The sequence below is a fragment of the Sminthopsis crassicaudata genome, chromosome 4, assembly GCF_048593235.1.
Source record: "Sminthopsis crassicaudata isolate SCR6 chromosome 4, ASM4859323v1, whole genome shotgun sequence".
NCBI lineage: Eukaryota > Metazoa > Chordata > Mammalia > Dasyuromorphia > Dasyuridae > Sminthopsis > Sminthopsis crassicaudata.
The window spans coordinates 370,888,108-370,903,726 of NC_133620.1; the positions used below are offsets into that span (position 1 = coordinate 370,888,108).

The 15,619-nt window shown below is 37.6% G+C and overlaps 1 protein-coding gene and 1 pseudogene across 1 annotated transcript; both read left to right on the forward strand.

The window, feature by feature from the left end:
- Window positions 1-2,940: 2,940 nt before the first annotated feature.
- Window positions 2,941-3,907, forward strand: KPLCE (KPRP N-terminal and LCE C-terminal like protein). The gene is made up of 2 exons (XM_074265502.1): window positions 2,941-3,052; window positions 3,122-3,907. Exons 1-2 carry the CDS (start codon window positions 2,941-2,943, stop codon window positions 3,820-3,822), a joined length of 813 nt encoding a protein of 270 aa, XP_074121603.1. The 3' UTR covers window positions 3,823-3,907.
- Window positions 3,908-5,526: 1,619 nt separating this feature from the next.
- The window catches only part of LOC141540825 (tubulin beta chain-like), a 31,130-nt pseudogene continuing 21,037 nt past the window's right edge, over window positions 5,527-15,619 (forward strand).

Genomic DNA, 15,619 nt, shown 5'->3' on the forward strand with positions numbered 1-15,619 from the left:
ACTTTCATAAATATTATTTCATTTGATCTTTACAATAACTCTGTGAAGTTAAGTGACTTGCCCAAATCACAAAGCTAGCGAGTGTCTGAGTCTGGATTTGAATTCAAGGCCTATTGAATCCACATCCAGTGCTCTATTCTCTGTGCCACTAGCTGCTTCTATAAGATAGATTCTAGACAATGGGGGACCATTTATGTAAAGGCACAGTCTTGGAAAACAGAATACTGTGAATGGGAGATAGCTAGTTAAGCAGTTTTGCTAGAATGGAGAATGCATAAATGGGGCAGGATATGAAATAAGATAGCAAAGGGATATGGGAATCAAATTTTAGAGGACAAATATCAGTTTGGGGAATTTGTGTTTAATCTGTATCTGTACCTGTCTATATTTTATTCTCTCATTAAGTCTCATCTTAGGTGCTACTTCTTCTATGAAGTCTACCAATGCTTCCCGTTATTAGTTTTTTCTCCTTCCTCAAATTGTTATTATTGACTGTCTCTCTCCATCTCATCCAAGCCATTGAAGAACTTTATCCCAATACTCATCAGCAAAGGAGATTTAAAGCAGCTCCATTTTTCTGACCCCATATTGGTTTGCCCTTCTTTAAGCAGTTTAGTTGGCCCTTCACTCACTATTCTGTATAGACATCCCAACAGATTTTACCCCCTCCTGAGTGTAGCTCAGAACTCTCAAATTCTAGTGATCCACCAGCCTCAGCTTCACCAGCAGCACTACCCTGCCTGACTTTCTCAAATTATCTTCTGTTTACTTATTATATTATATTTGTCTGCTCCCTCAGGATAATGTAAACTCTTTGAAAGTAGGGTTTATTGTTTTTATTTTGGCTAATTTATTTATTATGTTAGCCCCAGCATTTTTTTGTTCTTTTCTGTCTGTTGTTTAAAGGCATTTGTTTTTCAAAATAAGTTCAAAGAATCACTGGCACTCAGCTCTGACCTGAGCCACACTGTGAATTTTTTGAAACATATTCCTTGTCTAGGATAGTCTCTTGAAACCCTCAAAGAGAAGAATTTAGCCTTAGCACCCAAATCATGGTTTTACTAAAGTTTGAGACATTTAAACACTTTGAAAAACTGAGTGATCTGGACCAGTGGTATCAAACTTGAATAGAAATAGGGGTCACTAAACCATACATAAGAATCCCTATGGCCCCATATAGACTTTGAAAACCACATGTTAAAGTTTGCTATGTTTTATTATATTTTTATTAATTTTGTTAATGTTTCTCAATTGCATCTTAATCTGGATCTAGACATTAAGGCATATTGTTGTATGTTTAATACTTGTAGTCTAGACTCAAATATTCCTGGGGAAATATTCTTTTGAAATACATGAGGACTTATAAGCATGAAGAAGAGATCTGTAAGTGAAGAATAGAATGAGAATCTTTTTATTTTTCTTTATCATATTCTTGAGGACTCAGCATTGAAGAGAGACATGCTCTACCTGTGACTGAAGGGACAGCTCTGTGGAAGAGGAATCTGGCCAATGGAATTCCAGGCTTGGTCATGGGGTGCCCAGCTATCTTATGAAAGAATTAGATGCCAATAAATTGTCTCATACCAAGAGTCAGAGCTAAGGGCCCCTTATAAAAAGGCCTCCTAGTTCTATGCTTCTCACAACATCTGTCTTCTTCAAGCTTTACTCCAGTCTACAAAGAGGGTAAGTAAGTCTCCCTGAGTTTCAGAGCAGGGTGATGGGGTGGGATGAAGAATTTTGATAACTTGGTGCCAGAAAACTCTTGACTAAATAATTATTGAAACATCCAGATGCAGGTGACAGAAAAGAAAGGTTCAGGTAATATCTGGTTGAGTATACAAAGGATGGGAAGAATCCTGTGTTGGTAAATTGTCTTAGGATATCCTGGGTCTTGCTTGTATTTGCAGTTGACTATTGAGCGTAAATTTCATGGGATGTAGAGACTCTGGATAATTTAAGGCAGTGGATGGTGTAGAAGGAAATTTTATTTGGTTTTCTGATGTATCACATTTTTTTTCTTCATATCGGGTAAGATTCAGTTTGGAAATTCTTTGACCCAGATTACTATCAAAATGAGTTTGCCTTCCCAGGCCACACCCTGGATTAAGTGGTGAGAAAAGGAGGCCAAGGAGGTAGAAATTATTCAGAAATTTACCATATTCTAAAGATAATCCACAAATTAGACAAAGAAGATATAAAATAAGATAAAACATTAATAGAAAAGGAAAGGGAAAGGAAAAGAAAAAGAAAGAAAAGAACAGAGTAAAATAGAATAGAATATCAACAAACATTAACCAAGCAGTTTACTGTGTTGAGCTTGGGTATATAAAGATCCTTTCCCTCAAGGAGCTTACAGTCTAATGGGGGAGCAATATGCAAACAACTATGTAAATGTACATATAAGGCATTTATTATATATATGTACATATGCATACAAACATGGTGGGGGTTGATGAATGGTGGTGAGGAGAATGAAAGGTAATTCCAGCGTATAGATAACATGTATGTGGCAAGGCATAGGGAGATAGTGAAAGAAGTGCTAATAGAGGGGAAAGAAAGGAGTCAGGAGACCTGAGTTAAATTCTTTTCCTTTAATTTTCTAGTGGGATATCCTTGGAAGAGGTGCTAAGACTTATTTCTCAGAATCATGGTTTTCTCATATATTAAACAAAGGGGTTGAGCTAGATGTTCTTAATAGAAATTTAGAATTGAGAAGAATCTTAGAGATTATCTAATCTAATGCCCAGCAGCAGATTCAGAACTAGAATCTTATCTCCCTATACTATAATTCTTCCAGATAGGGAGATTTGAAATGTAATTGTTTAATGCCCCTCCCCCCCCCATGTTTAATAGATGTCTCAAGATTTGGAAATTGTCTCCTTATTGTCTCGATTTCATCTTATTTTTTCCTTTCAGATTCAACACTTGAAGAATCAAAAAATGTGTGACCAGCAGAAACAGCCACAGTTCATGCCATCTTATGTAAAAGGCTCAGCTTCAGGGCCCATCCAAACTACCCAAGGCCCCGCTCCATGCGAGGCACAGGTTTCTTGTGGGAGTGGACCAGAGTTACCCCAGTCTAAAACTTCCTTCATAAAAGGCTCTTCTTTCTTCCAGAAAGGCCAGTCTAAAAGTTCTTGTGTGAAATGCCCACCTCCGTGCCAGACTGTCTCTGTGAAGTGCCCACCTCCGTGTCAGACTACATATGTAAAATGTGCACCTCCGTGCCAGACTACCTATGTGAAATGCCCACCTCCGTGTCAGACTGTCTCTGTGAAATGCCCACCTCCATGTCAGACTGTCTCTGTGAAATGCCCACCTCCATGTCAGACTGTTTCTGTGAAATGCCCAGCTCCATGCCAAACTAGTGTCAAATGCCCAGTACCTTGCCAGATGCAGACTTGCTATGTCCAGAGTGTTCCTTGCCAGACGCAGACTTATTATATGGCTCCCTCCGTCAGATACTTGGCACCTCAGTACATGGTGCCATCTTCTTACTATACTTCTAGTTCCAGTGGCACCACTTGCTGCCCTGTTGCTCCGATGAGCTTTGGGGTGAGCCCTTTCAGGCGTTGGATTCGTGGGCCCCAGAGCCGTGAAGGATCCACAGGCTGTTGTGAGAGTTCTGGCTGTGGCACCTCTGGCGGTGGTACTTCTGGCTGCTGCAGCTCTGGTGGTGGCACTTCTGGCTGCTGTAGCTCTGGCTGCTGTAGCTCTGGCTGTTGTAGCTCTGACTGTTGCGAAGGGGGGTGCTGTTGCATGGGAATCCTCCCCATGAGAGCTTGTGGCCCTCTCTGCTGTGCCCATAACTGCTGCTGTTAGAAGAGCTGACATTCATCCTGCCTTCATCACCATCATATCCCTCTTCTCTACCAGCTTGCTCTTACTCCAGCTCTGTCAAACCCTACTCAGAGATCCCGAAATCATAATGATTGAGAAGAGCAAAAAGATAAGAAACTCCTAACATGTACTCCATGCTATGCTTGCTACTTTTTAAAGGCTGCCTGCTAGAGTTAGATCAAAATAGCAAAAACTTGTGCAACAATAAAACTGAGAATATATAATCAGTTCCCTGTGTGGTCATTTTCCCTTTGCTTGACTTCTCCAGAATCTTACTTCTTTCTGTACCCAAAGCTCAGAAAGATCATAGAGGGATTAGGGGATGAACTAAGCTTGTCCTAGAATAGATTTCCAGTTTATTTCAGAACACACACAGAGTTGATTCCAACTTAAAATTGTTCGGGGAATGGAATAAAGGTCTCTTTCTAGCAAGAAACCCTCTTCTGACCACTGACATCAATAGTGATGAAGCATTATAGGGTCATAGATTTAGAGTTTTAGATATGTCCTTGGGTAGTTAGGAGTGCAGTGGATAGACTGCTAGTCTGAAGTCAGAAAGACTCATCTTTCTAAGTTCAAGTCTGGCTTCAGACTTACTAGTTATGTGACTCTAGGCAAGTCATTTAACCTGTTTGCCTGAATTTTCTCATTTGTAAAATGAGCTGGAGAAGGAAATGGCAAGCCACCCCAATCTTTTTTCCAAGAAAACTCCAAACAGTCACAAAGAGTTGGATATGACTGAATATCTACTTATGGTCTTAGGGAACTTCTGATCAATCTATTCCCCTTATTCTCATATGAGAATGAGGACTGAAAAGGCTCAAATAGCTTACTGAAAGTCACACAAGTAGCAAGCAGAAATGTGATCCAAATGCTGATCTTTGACTCAAAATCCAACTTCTCCTTCTCTTCTCTTTACTAAACTCAGATGTTGCTTAGTTGTTCTCCTTCCTTCTTGAAGAGAACCAAAATGAAATCACTATTTTGAAATCAAGGTAAAGGGTGTCCAGTTGCGACTGATAAGAATAACACAAACTTGGAAGGATCTACCACAGGTCAGGCATAGATAGTCCATATGAATTCACTTTTGGAGTGGAGCTATCTCTAAGAGCTATCTCTGCTTCACTCATGTAGCACAGCTTCTTCTGTTGGGCAGTCTTTTGCTTGTGTTTCCATGTCACTCAATTGATTCCAAAATTCTTCAGAGAGTCCATGTACTGCTTTTTCTGACCTCTATTTGAGCATTTATCTTGTAGGAACTTTCCATAAAATAGTTTTTTAGGCAAACATATGTTTGGTATTCAAACAACGTGGCCAGTCCATAAAGTTGAGGTCTCTGCAATAGAGTCTGCATGCATTGGTAGTTTACTTGAGAAATTAAAGATATCAGTGTCTAATACTTTATCTTTTGATTTTCAGACTCTTTCCAAGTCAATTCAAATGGAAGCAGTTCAGTTTCCTATTATACACTTGTATATTGTTCGGCTTTCACAGGCATGCAACAATGAGGTCAGCACAATGGCTTTGGTGTGGTAGTTAATCTAATACCTTTTCTCTCTCACACTTTCTTTCGGCTCTGGCAAAATGTGTTTTAACCTCATCATCTATATGTACAACCCTGGAAAGTATATTGCCAAGGTAAATGAACTCATCCACAATTCAAAACTTCTCCATTTGTTGTAACTGATGGTTCTTTGTATGGATGGTATGGTGCTGAACAGTGGAGAACCCATGTTTTCTTGGTATTGATTGCTAGGCCAAAATTAGCATAAGCAGCAGAGAATCAATTCATACTTTGTTGTACCTTAACTTCAAAATAATTTGCAAACAACAAATAAAATCATGCACCAACTTGCCCTCCAGTTTGTAGCCTTTTCAAATTAAATAATTTGCCATCAGTGTGATAGCTGACTTTGAAGGTATCTGACAATATTGCTAAAAGCATCATGCTAAAAAGCATGACAGTAAGCCTGCAGTCTTGCTTCACTCTATTAGTAACTAGGAAAACAAAATAGCATCATTTATTATCCAGAACTCGCATGTCACCATGAAATTGATATAATGAACTTCTCTGGACAATCAAATTGGACTTAATTTTCTATAAACCCTCACAACTGATAGTGTCAAAGGACTCGGTCAGATTGATGAATATTGTACATACTATCATTGTGTGCAACATCAGTTTACCTGTTTATCTGTGTAGAAAACATAGATGAAACATTTTGTATTGATAATGATGCACTCTATGATATGTGTTTCAGAGTCCTGACCACTCCCATATAGGACCTGAACCAGCTGGTATAAGCAAGTGTGAGTGGTATTATCACCAACTTAAATTTCCCAGGGTAGCTTAACACTTACTTGCATAAGCTAGCAGTGAACACAGTACCCTTTCTCCATCTGTGCTTCTTTATTCCTGGCTTTGCTCCACCCACTAGCCATGGTAGTCAGCAGTACCATGCCAGAGCATGATATTTGATGGCAGTTTGTGACCTATGGCACGGCACTACTTTAAGCTGGCAGCTGTGTTCAGAGGCCATATGTCCATGAAGGAGGGAGACAAGCAAATGTTCAGTGTTCAAAACAAGAGCAACAGTTACTTTGTTGAATAGATCTCCCCAGATGTGAAAATGGCTATTTGGGACATCCCTTTCCAGGACCTGAAAATGCTTGCCAATTTTATTAGTAACCATACTGCCTTCTAAGAGCTTTTTAAGCACATTTCTGAGAAGTTTACAGCCATGTTTCATAGAAAAGCTTTCTTACACTTGCATACTGGAGAGGGCAGGGATGAAATGGAATTCACTGAAGCAGAAAGCAATATGAATGATTTGCTTAATGAGCATCAGCAGTATCAGGATGCCATAGTTGAGGAGGAGGCTAAAGAGGAGGTGGCAGAAAACTGCATCAATTATTACTCTGTAAATTATATTGAAAATTATGTAAACTTTTTATTCACTCACAAACTTGTTTTTTTTCCTGATGTTCATGTCTTGCTACATTTTTGTACTTGCTATTTTTCTGGTTTTTGACATCAAATGCTATATAGATAACACCATTAAAGCATTTTTCATTGTGGGGAAAAAGATGTAATTGGGGTAAAGTAACTTGCTCAGACCTCTATTCTTCTCTTGGCATTTATTCTAGAATAGTCAGGCAGCAAACACTATATTAACCATTCCTTGGCCTTTTCTGAAGTCACATTGATTCTCAGAGGTGAAGAAGTGGCTTATTAAGGAAGACTTCGACAACAATCTTTCTAGCAATGATTAAGAGAGAGATAACCCCCCTCACCTTCACCATGATTGACAATCTATTTCCTTTATCTTTACAGAGAAGAAAAATGGAGCTATCCTTGAACTCCTAGGGGTTAACTTCTTCTTGCCATGTAACCCGGAAAATTTCTGTCAGCTTTCAAATGAACAGTGCACCACTTGCCTTGTAAATCTCAGCTGAAATAGAATCAGCACCAGGCACTTTGCGACAGGAGAGGAGCCTAATGGCATTCAAAATATCTTCTTCAGTTGGAAGTTCAGCTACTGAGGGATTGACTTCAATCTGAGACATATGGCCAATGGCTTCAGCATTGATTGATGATGGTCTGTTGAGACCATCTCTCCAGAATTATGAATTTATCCCTAATCAATGTGAGTAATTGAGATGCACCAAAGGTCTTTGTCTCATAAATAACTTTTGGGTTAAAGCATTGTGGCTTGTTACTAACAGTATAAAACTAGATTTTATCTGCTTTCTTACTGACCCAAGAATCCTACATCTTTACTTTTGATGAAGTTAAATGCTGCTTGTTTAGAGGTAAATGAACTATCCGGCTGGTAAACCCTGTGGAGTTCTCATTTTTTATGTTTAGCAGCTTCTAAATTTCCTAATTATTGCTGTCAAACCACCTTCATGTTAGCCAGTTAGCCATTCTGGTCCAGATGAGTAAATGAAATGCTGTACACCAGATATCTGAAAGTTGTCCATCCTCTTTCTACTCCACTGTTGACCCCGCTTTCCCTCCAAGTTAGCAGTTGAATTGTTCCCTCTAACACTCTAATATTGATATTAAATCTTGTGGTAGTTGTTTTGCCTTAGGGATGATACTTGTTGAATATGAATATTTAGCTTGAAGAGGATAAATTTATGATCAGTTCAGCACTGTGTCACACATTGCATTCATCACTCTCACATTCCGCCTGTCTCTTCTCTTTATAATGACATAGTCTATTAAATGCCAATGTTTTCTGTGAGGGTGCATCCATGAAGTTTTATTATGAGGTAAACAGAAGATAGTATTGGTGATGAGAAGGTAATGAGATGCACAAACCTTCAGTAGTAAATCACTGCTGATATTATTTCCAACTCTATTTCTCCCAAGAACTCCCTGGCATGTCTGATGATCTGTGCCTACTCTCGCATTCAAGGCACAGAATTATAAGCTTGTCCTCTTTTGGCACATTGATGATGTGGTTTTCATAAAAATTTTTCTTTGATTTTATCAGGGTTTGTCATAGTGGGAACATAGGCCCTGATAGAGCTTGGTGTTTTCCTGCAAGTGGAAATTTCAGGGTCACAAACTTGTTGTTCACAGATATATAAGATATTTGATTTGATTAATTTTGATGGCAAAACCTACAGCAACTTTATGGCACTCCCTTCCACTTCAGAAAAACATTTTATCCAGCTCTGACTTTGGTAAGCTGGCCTTTATTAGCCAGCCTTGTTTCACTCAGGATTGCTGTTTGAATGTGATACTTGCTGAGTTCTCTCACAAAAAGAACTGATCAGCTTTTAGGTCTGCTAGATTTCATGTTGTCTATAAGCATGCATACATTTCATGTACTGATGATGAGTAGAATCACCTTTGCAAAAGTATGTGTACTTTATTTTTTGTTTCATTCACAGGGTGGGATCCACACCTGCCATGGAAACCAGGCCAGAGCTGGACCTTTTCTAGTCCCTTCCTCACATATGGAGGAGAGCAATGTGAATCGTAAGAAAGGCTGCTTAGCAATTTGGAACTATGCTCAAAAAGTTATCAAACTGTGCATACCCTTTGATCCAGCAGCATTACTACTGGGCTTATATCCCAAAGAGATCTTAAAGAAGGGAAAGGGGACCTGTATGTGCAAGAATGTTTGTGGCAGCCCTTCTTGTAGTGGCCAGAAACTGGAAACTAAGTGGATGCCCATCACTTGGAGAATGGCTGAATAAATTGTGATATATGAATATTATGGAATATTATTGTTCTGTAAGAAATGACCAACAAGATGATTTCAGAAAAGCCTGGAGAGACTTACATGAACTGATGCTGAATGAAATGAGCAGGACCAGGAGATCGTTGTATACTTCAACAACAATATTATATGAAAATCAATTCTGATTTAGTGGCCATCTTCAACAATGAGATGAATCAAATCAGTTCCAATAGAGCAGGAATGAACTGAACCAGCTACACCCAGCAAAAGAACTCTGGGAGATGACTATGAACCACTGCATAGAATTCCCAATCCCTCTATTTTTTTTATTAATTTTATAATTATGACATTTTTTACAACATTATCCCTTGTACTCCCTTCTGTTCTGAATTTTCCCTTACTTCCCTCCACCCCCTCCCCTAGATGGCAGGCATTCCCATACATATTAAATATCTTATAGTATATCCTAGGTACAATATATATGTGCAGAACCAAATTTTGTTGTTGTTGTTGTTGTTGCAAAGGAAGAATTGGATTCAGAAGGTAAAAAATAACCTGGGGAGAAAAACAAAAAAATGCTCACAGTTTACACTCATTTCCCAGTGTTCCTTTTCTGGATGTAGCTGATTTTGTTCATCATTGATCAATTGGAATTGGATTAGCTCTTCTCTATGTTGAAGATATCCACTTCCATCAGAATACATCCTCCTACAGTATCATTGTTGATGATACTGTATAATGATCTCCTAGTTCTGCTCGTTTCACTAAGCATCAGTTCATGTAAGTCTCTCCAAGCCTCTCTGTATTCATCCTGTTGGTCATTTCTTACAGAACAATAATACTCCATAATATTAATATACCATAATTTACCCAACCATTCTCCAATTGATGGGCATTCACTCATTTTCCAGTTTCTAGCCACTACGAAAAGGGCCACAAACATTTTGGCACATACAAGTGTATTTCCTTGGGATATAAGCCCAGGAATAGCACTGCTGGGTCAAAGGGTATGCACATTTTGATAACTTTTTGGGCATAATTCCAGATTGCTCTCCAGAATGGTTGGATTCTTTCACAACTCCACCAACAATGCATCAGTCTCCCAGTTTTCCCACATCCCCTCCAACATTCATCATTATTTGTTCCTGTCATCTTAGCCAATCTGACAGGTGTGTAGTGATATCTCAGAGTTGTCTTAATTTGCATTTCTCTGATCAATAGTGATTTGGAACACTTTCATATGAGTGGATATAGTTTTAATTTCTTCATCTGAAAATTGTCTGTTCATAACCTTTGACCATTTATCAATTGGAGAATGGCTTGATTTCTTATAAATTCTCTGTATATTTTGGAGATGAGGCCTTTATCAGAACCTTTAACTGTAAAAATGTTTTCCTAATTTGTTACTTCCCTTCTAATCTTGTTTGCATTAGTTTTGTTTGTGCAAAAGCTTTTTAATTTGATGTAATCAAAATTTTCTATTTAGTGATCAATAATGGTCTCTAGTTCTCCTTTGGTCACAAATTCCTTCCTTCTCCACAAGTCTGAGAGGTAAACCATCCCATGTTCCTCCAATTTATTTATGATCTCGTTCTTTATGCCTAAATCTTGGACCCATTTTGATCTTATCTCAGTATGTGGTATTAAATGTGGGTCCATGCCTAGTTTCTGCCATACTAATTTCCAGTTTTCCCAGCAGTTTTTGTCAAATAATGAATTCTTATCTCAGAAGTTGGGATCTTTGGGTTTGTCAAACACTAGATTGCTATTTTTATTCACTATCTTGCCCTGTGAACCTAGTCTATTTCTTAGCCAATACCAGATGGTTTTGGTGACTGCTGCTTTATAATATAGTTCTAGATTAGGTACAGCTAGATTACCTTCATTTGATTTTTTTTTTCATTATTTCCCTTGAAATTCTTGACCTTTTTTTTACTCCATATGAATTTTGTTATTTTTTCTAGGTCATTAAAATAGTTTCTTGGGAGTCTGATTGGTATAGCACTAAATAAATAGATTAGTTTAGGTAGTACTGTCATCTGAATTATATTCGCTCGGCCTATCCAAGAGCACTGAATGTCTTTCCAATTATTTAAATCTGACTTTATTTTTGTGGCAAGTGTTTTGTAATTTTGCTCATGTAATTCCTGACTTTCCTTTGGTAGTTATATTCCCAAATATTTTATATTACCGACCATTATCGACAGAGTCAAGACAAAGTCAAGATGACTGATGATGGCTGAAGATGTAGTGGATGACCTTCATGGCTCCCAGTGCTCCACAAAGCCCGCTTCAGCACCCTTCATTGCCGTTGGAACAAATTGTTCTCATCCACCCATTCCATTGGGGGATGTTTTCACAATCTTGAGGGAGCCATTTCCCCAACTCACCGAAGGGTTTGAGACGCTTTAGTTACCTTCAAGTTGGTTTAGCTCACTTGCCCAGATGATTAATCAGGATGTGGCACCTGCATATGCTAGTTTCTTGTAGTCACAGGTGAGAGTTAAGTGTCAGGTGGACACCAAAGATGGATGAGCAGCCCTGAAAAGGGTTCAAATAACCCTCATGCCATTTCCTGGGTATAACTCACACCCCTTGATACCCTTGATCATAATGCAGACTTTTTGGCTTCTCTGATATTGGAAGGTATGTGAAGTTACTACCTGGGCAGTTGTAAACACACATTCAAATTAAAAGAGTGATATAACAATATCTCCTTGAAGTACTGAGTAGCTAGGCAAAAGAGCTTTCAAAGACCAACCTGGAGATCATATTAGAGGACACAATTTTAGTTTTCTCCCTAAGTTCTGTAGATACAACTAAATACACTGAAAATACTTCTAAATCCTAAGATATCTAAATTTCATTAACATATTAATAATAGGTAAAATAACATATTTATATAAATATATAAAATAACAATAATATATAAACAACATAAAATGACATAATACTTTGCAATATGTATGATAATAAAATATTTTATTAACATATGTATTTCTGCTAACACTGTCTGGGGTTCTTAATCTGCTGACTGTGAATTGTTTTAAATTTTTTTTTAAAGTAAAGCAATTGAAGTTAAGTGACTTGCCCAGGGTCATACAGTTAGTAAGTGTTAAGTGTCTGAAGTTGGATTTGAAATCAGGTCCTTCTGATTCCAGGACAAGTGCTATATCCATTGAGTCATCTAACTGTACCTAAAAATATTTTGAAAAAATCTTTTCATGTAATTAGTTTCCTTTGTAATGCTATATATATATATATATATATATATATGTGTGTATATATATGTACATATACATATGTATATATACATATATATACATATATATACATACATATATATATGTATATATATATATATATATACATATATATATATATAATTTTGTGCTTTAAAAATATTCTGGGAAGGAAGTTCACAGGCTTCACCAATCTGCCAAATCTATGATGCAAAAAAGAATTAGAATTTTTTGAATTAAGCCCTCAAAGCTCACAGGAATTATCCACTGGCTCTAGATTAATGTCCAAACTAATTGAGGACTATTTCCTCATGGCATTCTAGTCTTCTTGATATATCAGAGTAAGAAAAATCCCATGAATGGCTTCTTTTTTCTCTATTGGTGTATACTGCTCAAAGAAGTATTATTTATAATCTCACAGTATTAATCTTATTTATAAAGCACACAATCTATATTTGGGGTGGCAAGTCTATACTGTTTCAGTTGCCTTGGGTGATTGAGTGATTCCTGCCTCCTTTTTTTTAAATTGGAATGGGTAATGTAGAACTGGCTAAAGGCCATGTATATACTTTAGAAATCTTGTCATGTCCTGTTCAAGGAGAAGACATTCTGAAATAGGTGAAACTTGGCCAGAATCAAGATCACTAAGAATGTGATGACTAGGTTAAGATAAATTGAGATGAGAAAAAAAAGACCAGAGTGGATGGGTTTTAGAGTATATGAAGGATTTATTTGCCTCAGTTTTCTTATATGTAAAATGAGCATGGTAACAGTACCTCCTACTTAGGGTTGCTATGAAGACCAAATAAGATAATATTTGTAAAGTGCTTTGCCAACCTTAAAGTATTATGTAAGCATTAGCTATTTTGTAGTGTTGTTTTTGTTATTTCTTCTGAATTTTCCAGAGACCCTTAAGCCTCCCCACATCCCCCAAAGTGGGCCTCAATCCAGCAGTGAATCCATTCAGAGTTTTGGAACTAACACACTAGGACTGAGATGTCTTGATTGGCAAGTGCAAGTTTAGCTTGGCTTTAACATCTACCCAGCCCCACATCATTCTGCACAATACAGAAGGTGTATCCCTTCACCCTGTCTCCTCCTTTTTACATCCTTCTAAAAGGACAGTAATCAAACCAAGGCTATCATTATTTCTGGAAAGGATCACTTTACCCTCCTCTTGACTCATCAGACTGAAACTCCCTTTCCACATCACCACTCTCCTATATATGTTGTCTCTCCCATTACAATGTTAAGTTCCTACCTATTTTGTTTTCTTAGCATTTGGCACAGTCCATAGAGAATGCTTAGTCGGTCAGTCAATAAACATTGGTTAAGCGTCAACTCTGTGTCAGGCCTTGTGTTAAGTGCTAGGGTTTTAAATACAAAAAGAGAAAGACAATTCCTATCTCTAAGAAACTTAAAAACAAATGAGGGAAGACAAAAGGAAATGGAAAAGAAGGTGGGAGTGTTGTGGATACTCATAAGAAAGAGCATGATGGAAAGTCAGAAAAGTCTCAAAGTCGTTTTGTTGTTTAGCTGTTTTTTAGTCATGTCTGACTCTTCATAATCCACACTACTTCCCTTCCTAATTTGAAATTTTCTTAGCAAAGTTACTGAAATGGTTTGCCATTTCCTTCTCCAAGTCATTTTACATTTGAGGAACAGCGTTCAGTGACCTGCTTAGGGTTACACAGCTATTAAGTTTCTGAGGTCAGATTTGAACTCAGGAAGATGAGTCTTCTTGACTTCAGACCTGATACATTGTCCACTGTGTCACCTATTTGTCTACCCAAAGTAGTACAGCCAGATAAGAAATGAGATGTTTTGAGGTTTTTTAAAGAATAGCTTTTTATTTTTCCAAATATATGCAAAATTAGTTTTCAACATTCACTCTTGCAAAACCTTGTATATCAAAATTTTCTCCCTCCTTTCTTCCTTTCCCCCTTCCCTAGACAAGAAGCAATCCAATTTAGGCTAAACATGTACAATTCTTCCAAATATATTTCCATATCTGTCATGCTACCCAAGAAAAATCAGAGCAAAAGGAAAAAAAACTCACAAGAAAGAAAGAAAAAAACAAGCAAACAAACAACAACAAAAACAAAAGGGAGAAATACAATACACTGATTCACATTCAGTCTCCATAGTTCTCTCTCTGGATGCGGATGGCTCTTTCCATTACAAGTCTATTGGAATTGCCTTGAAGCTGAGCTTCTTAACTAAAAGTTTTAGGATTAATGATTCCACCATTCAATTAGAGGAAGAGAGGATGATGATGAGGTAGAGTAGTCAGGCTTATAGAATCTTACAGAAGGTTTTCCTAATAATGGGCTTACCAGGCATGGAGGGAAAGTCAGAGAATTTCCTTAATGATTAACAACAAATGTTTATCCATTCATTCATCCATCCTGGTTTCTGTTTAAATAAATTTAAATTACTTCTACTTGCTGGGTTAGCTAGTTAGGAACTAGAGGTTGGGAATTAATAGATATGAGTAGTTAGGTGCCTAGAAGGATAAGTATCAAGAATAAGGATAAATGCCCAGAGTCCATTAAGTACCAGTAATAGGGTCCAATAAATCATGATAAGGTATAATAAGTCACAAACATGGGGAGTCATTTGGAATGAATCCACAGGCTCAAATCATCTTCAGGGTAATGAGAAAAGGTTTCATGGTAATGCTACAAGGTGGGCAAAATTCCTAATGAACTTGCAATTAACCAGGGGAGAGGTGCAACCTTTTATGAGAAAGGACCCAAAATATGGTATAGAAGATAGCTTTGGGAGTTGATATCTACAGCTTTAACCTCCAGACTGTTTAAGTTAAAAGTGGGTATAGGTACAGGATATTTCTATCTGGCATGATTACTGTCAATACAAGACAATTCTACAAAGTCAGTTTGCTCTTCACTGGGGTCCACTTAGACACTGGGTTGCTACCAGGGACATGGACTTTTATTGGAATGCATTCACTCTATCACCAGGAATAAAGGATTAGTGCCAAGGACTGGAAGTAGTATGGCTAAATTATTATTATTATTTTTTAAATTTTTTATTATTATATATATATTTTTTATAATATTATCCCTTGTATTCATTTTTCCAAATTATCCCCCCCTCCCTCTATTCCCTCCCCCCGATGACAGGCAATCCCATACATTTTACTTGTGTTACAATATAGTCTAGGTACAATACATGTGTGTGAATATCATTTTTTTGTTGCACAATAAATATTAGAATCCGAAGGTACATGCAACCTGGGCAGACAAATATTAGTGCTAACAATTTACATTCACTTCCCAGTGTTTCTTCTCTGGGTGTAGCTACCTCTGTCCATCA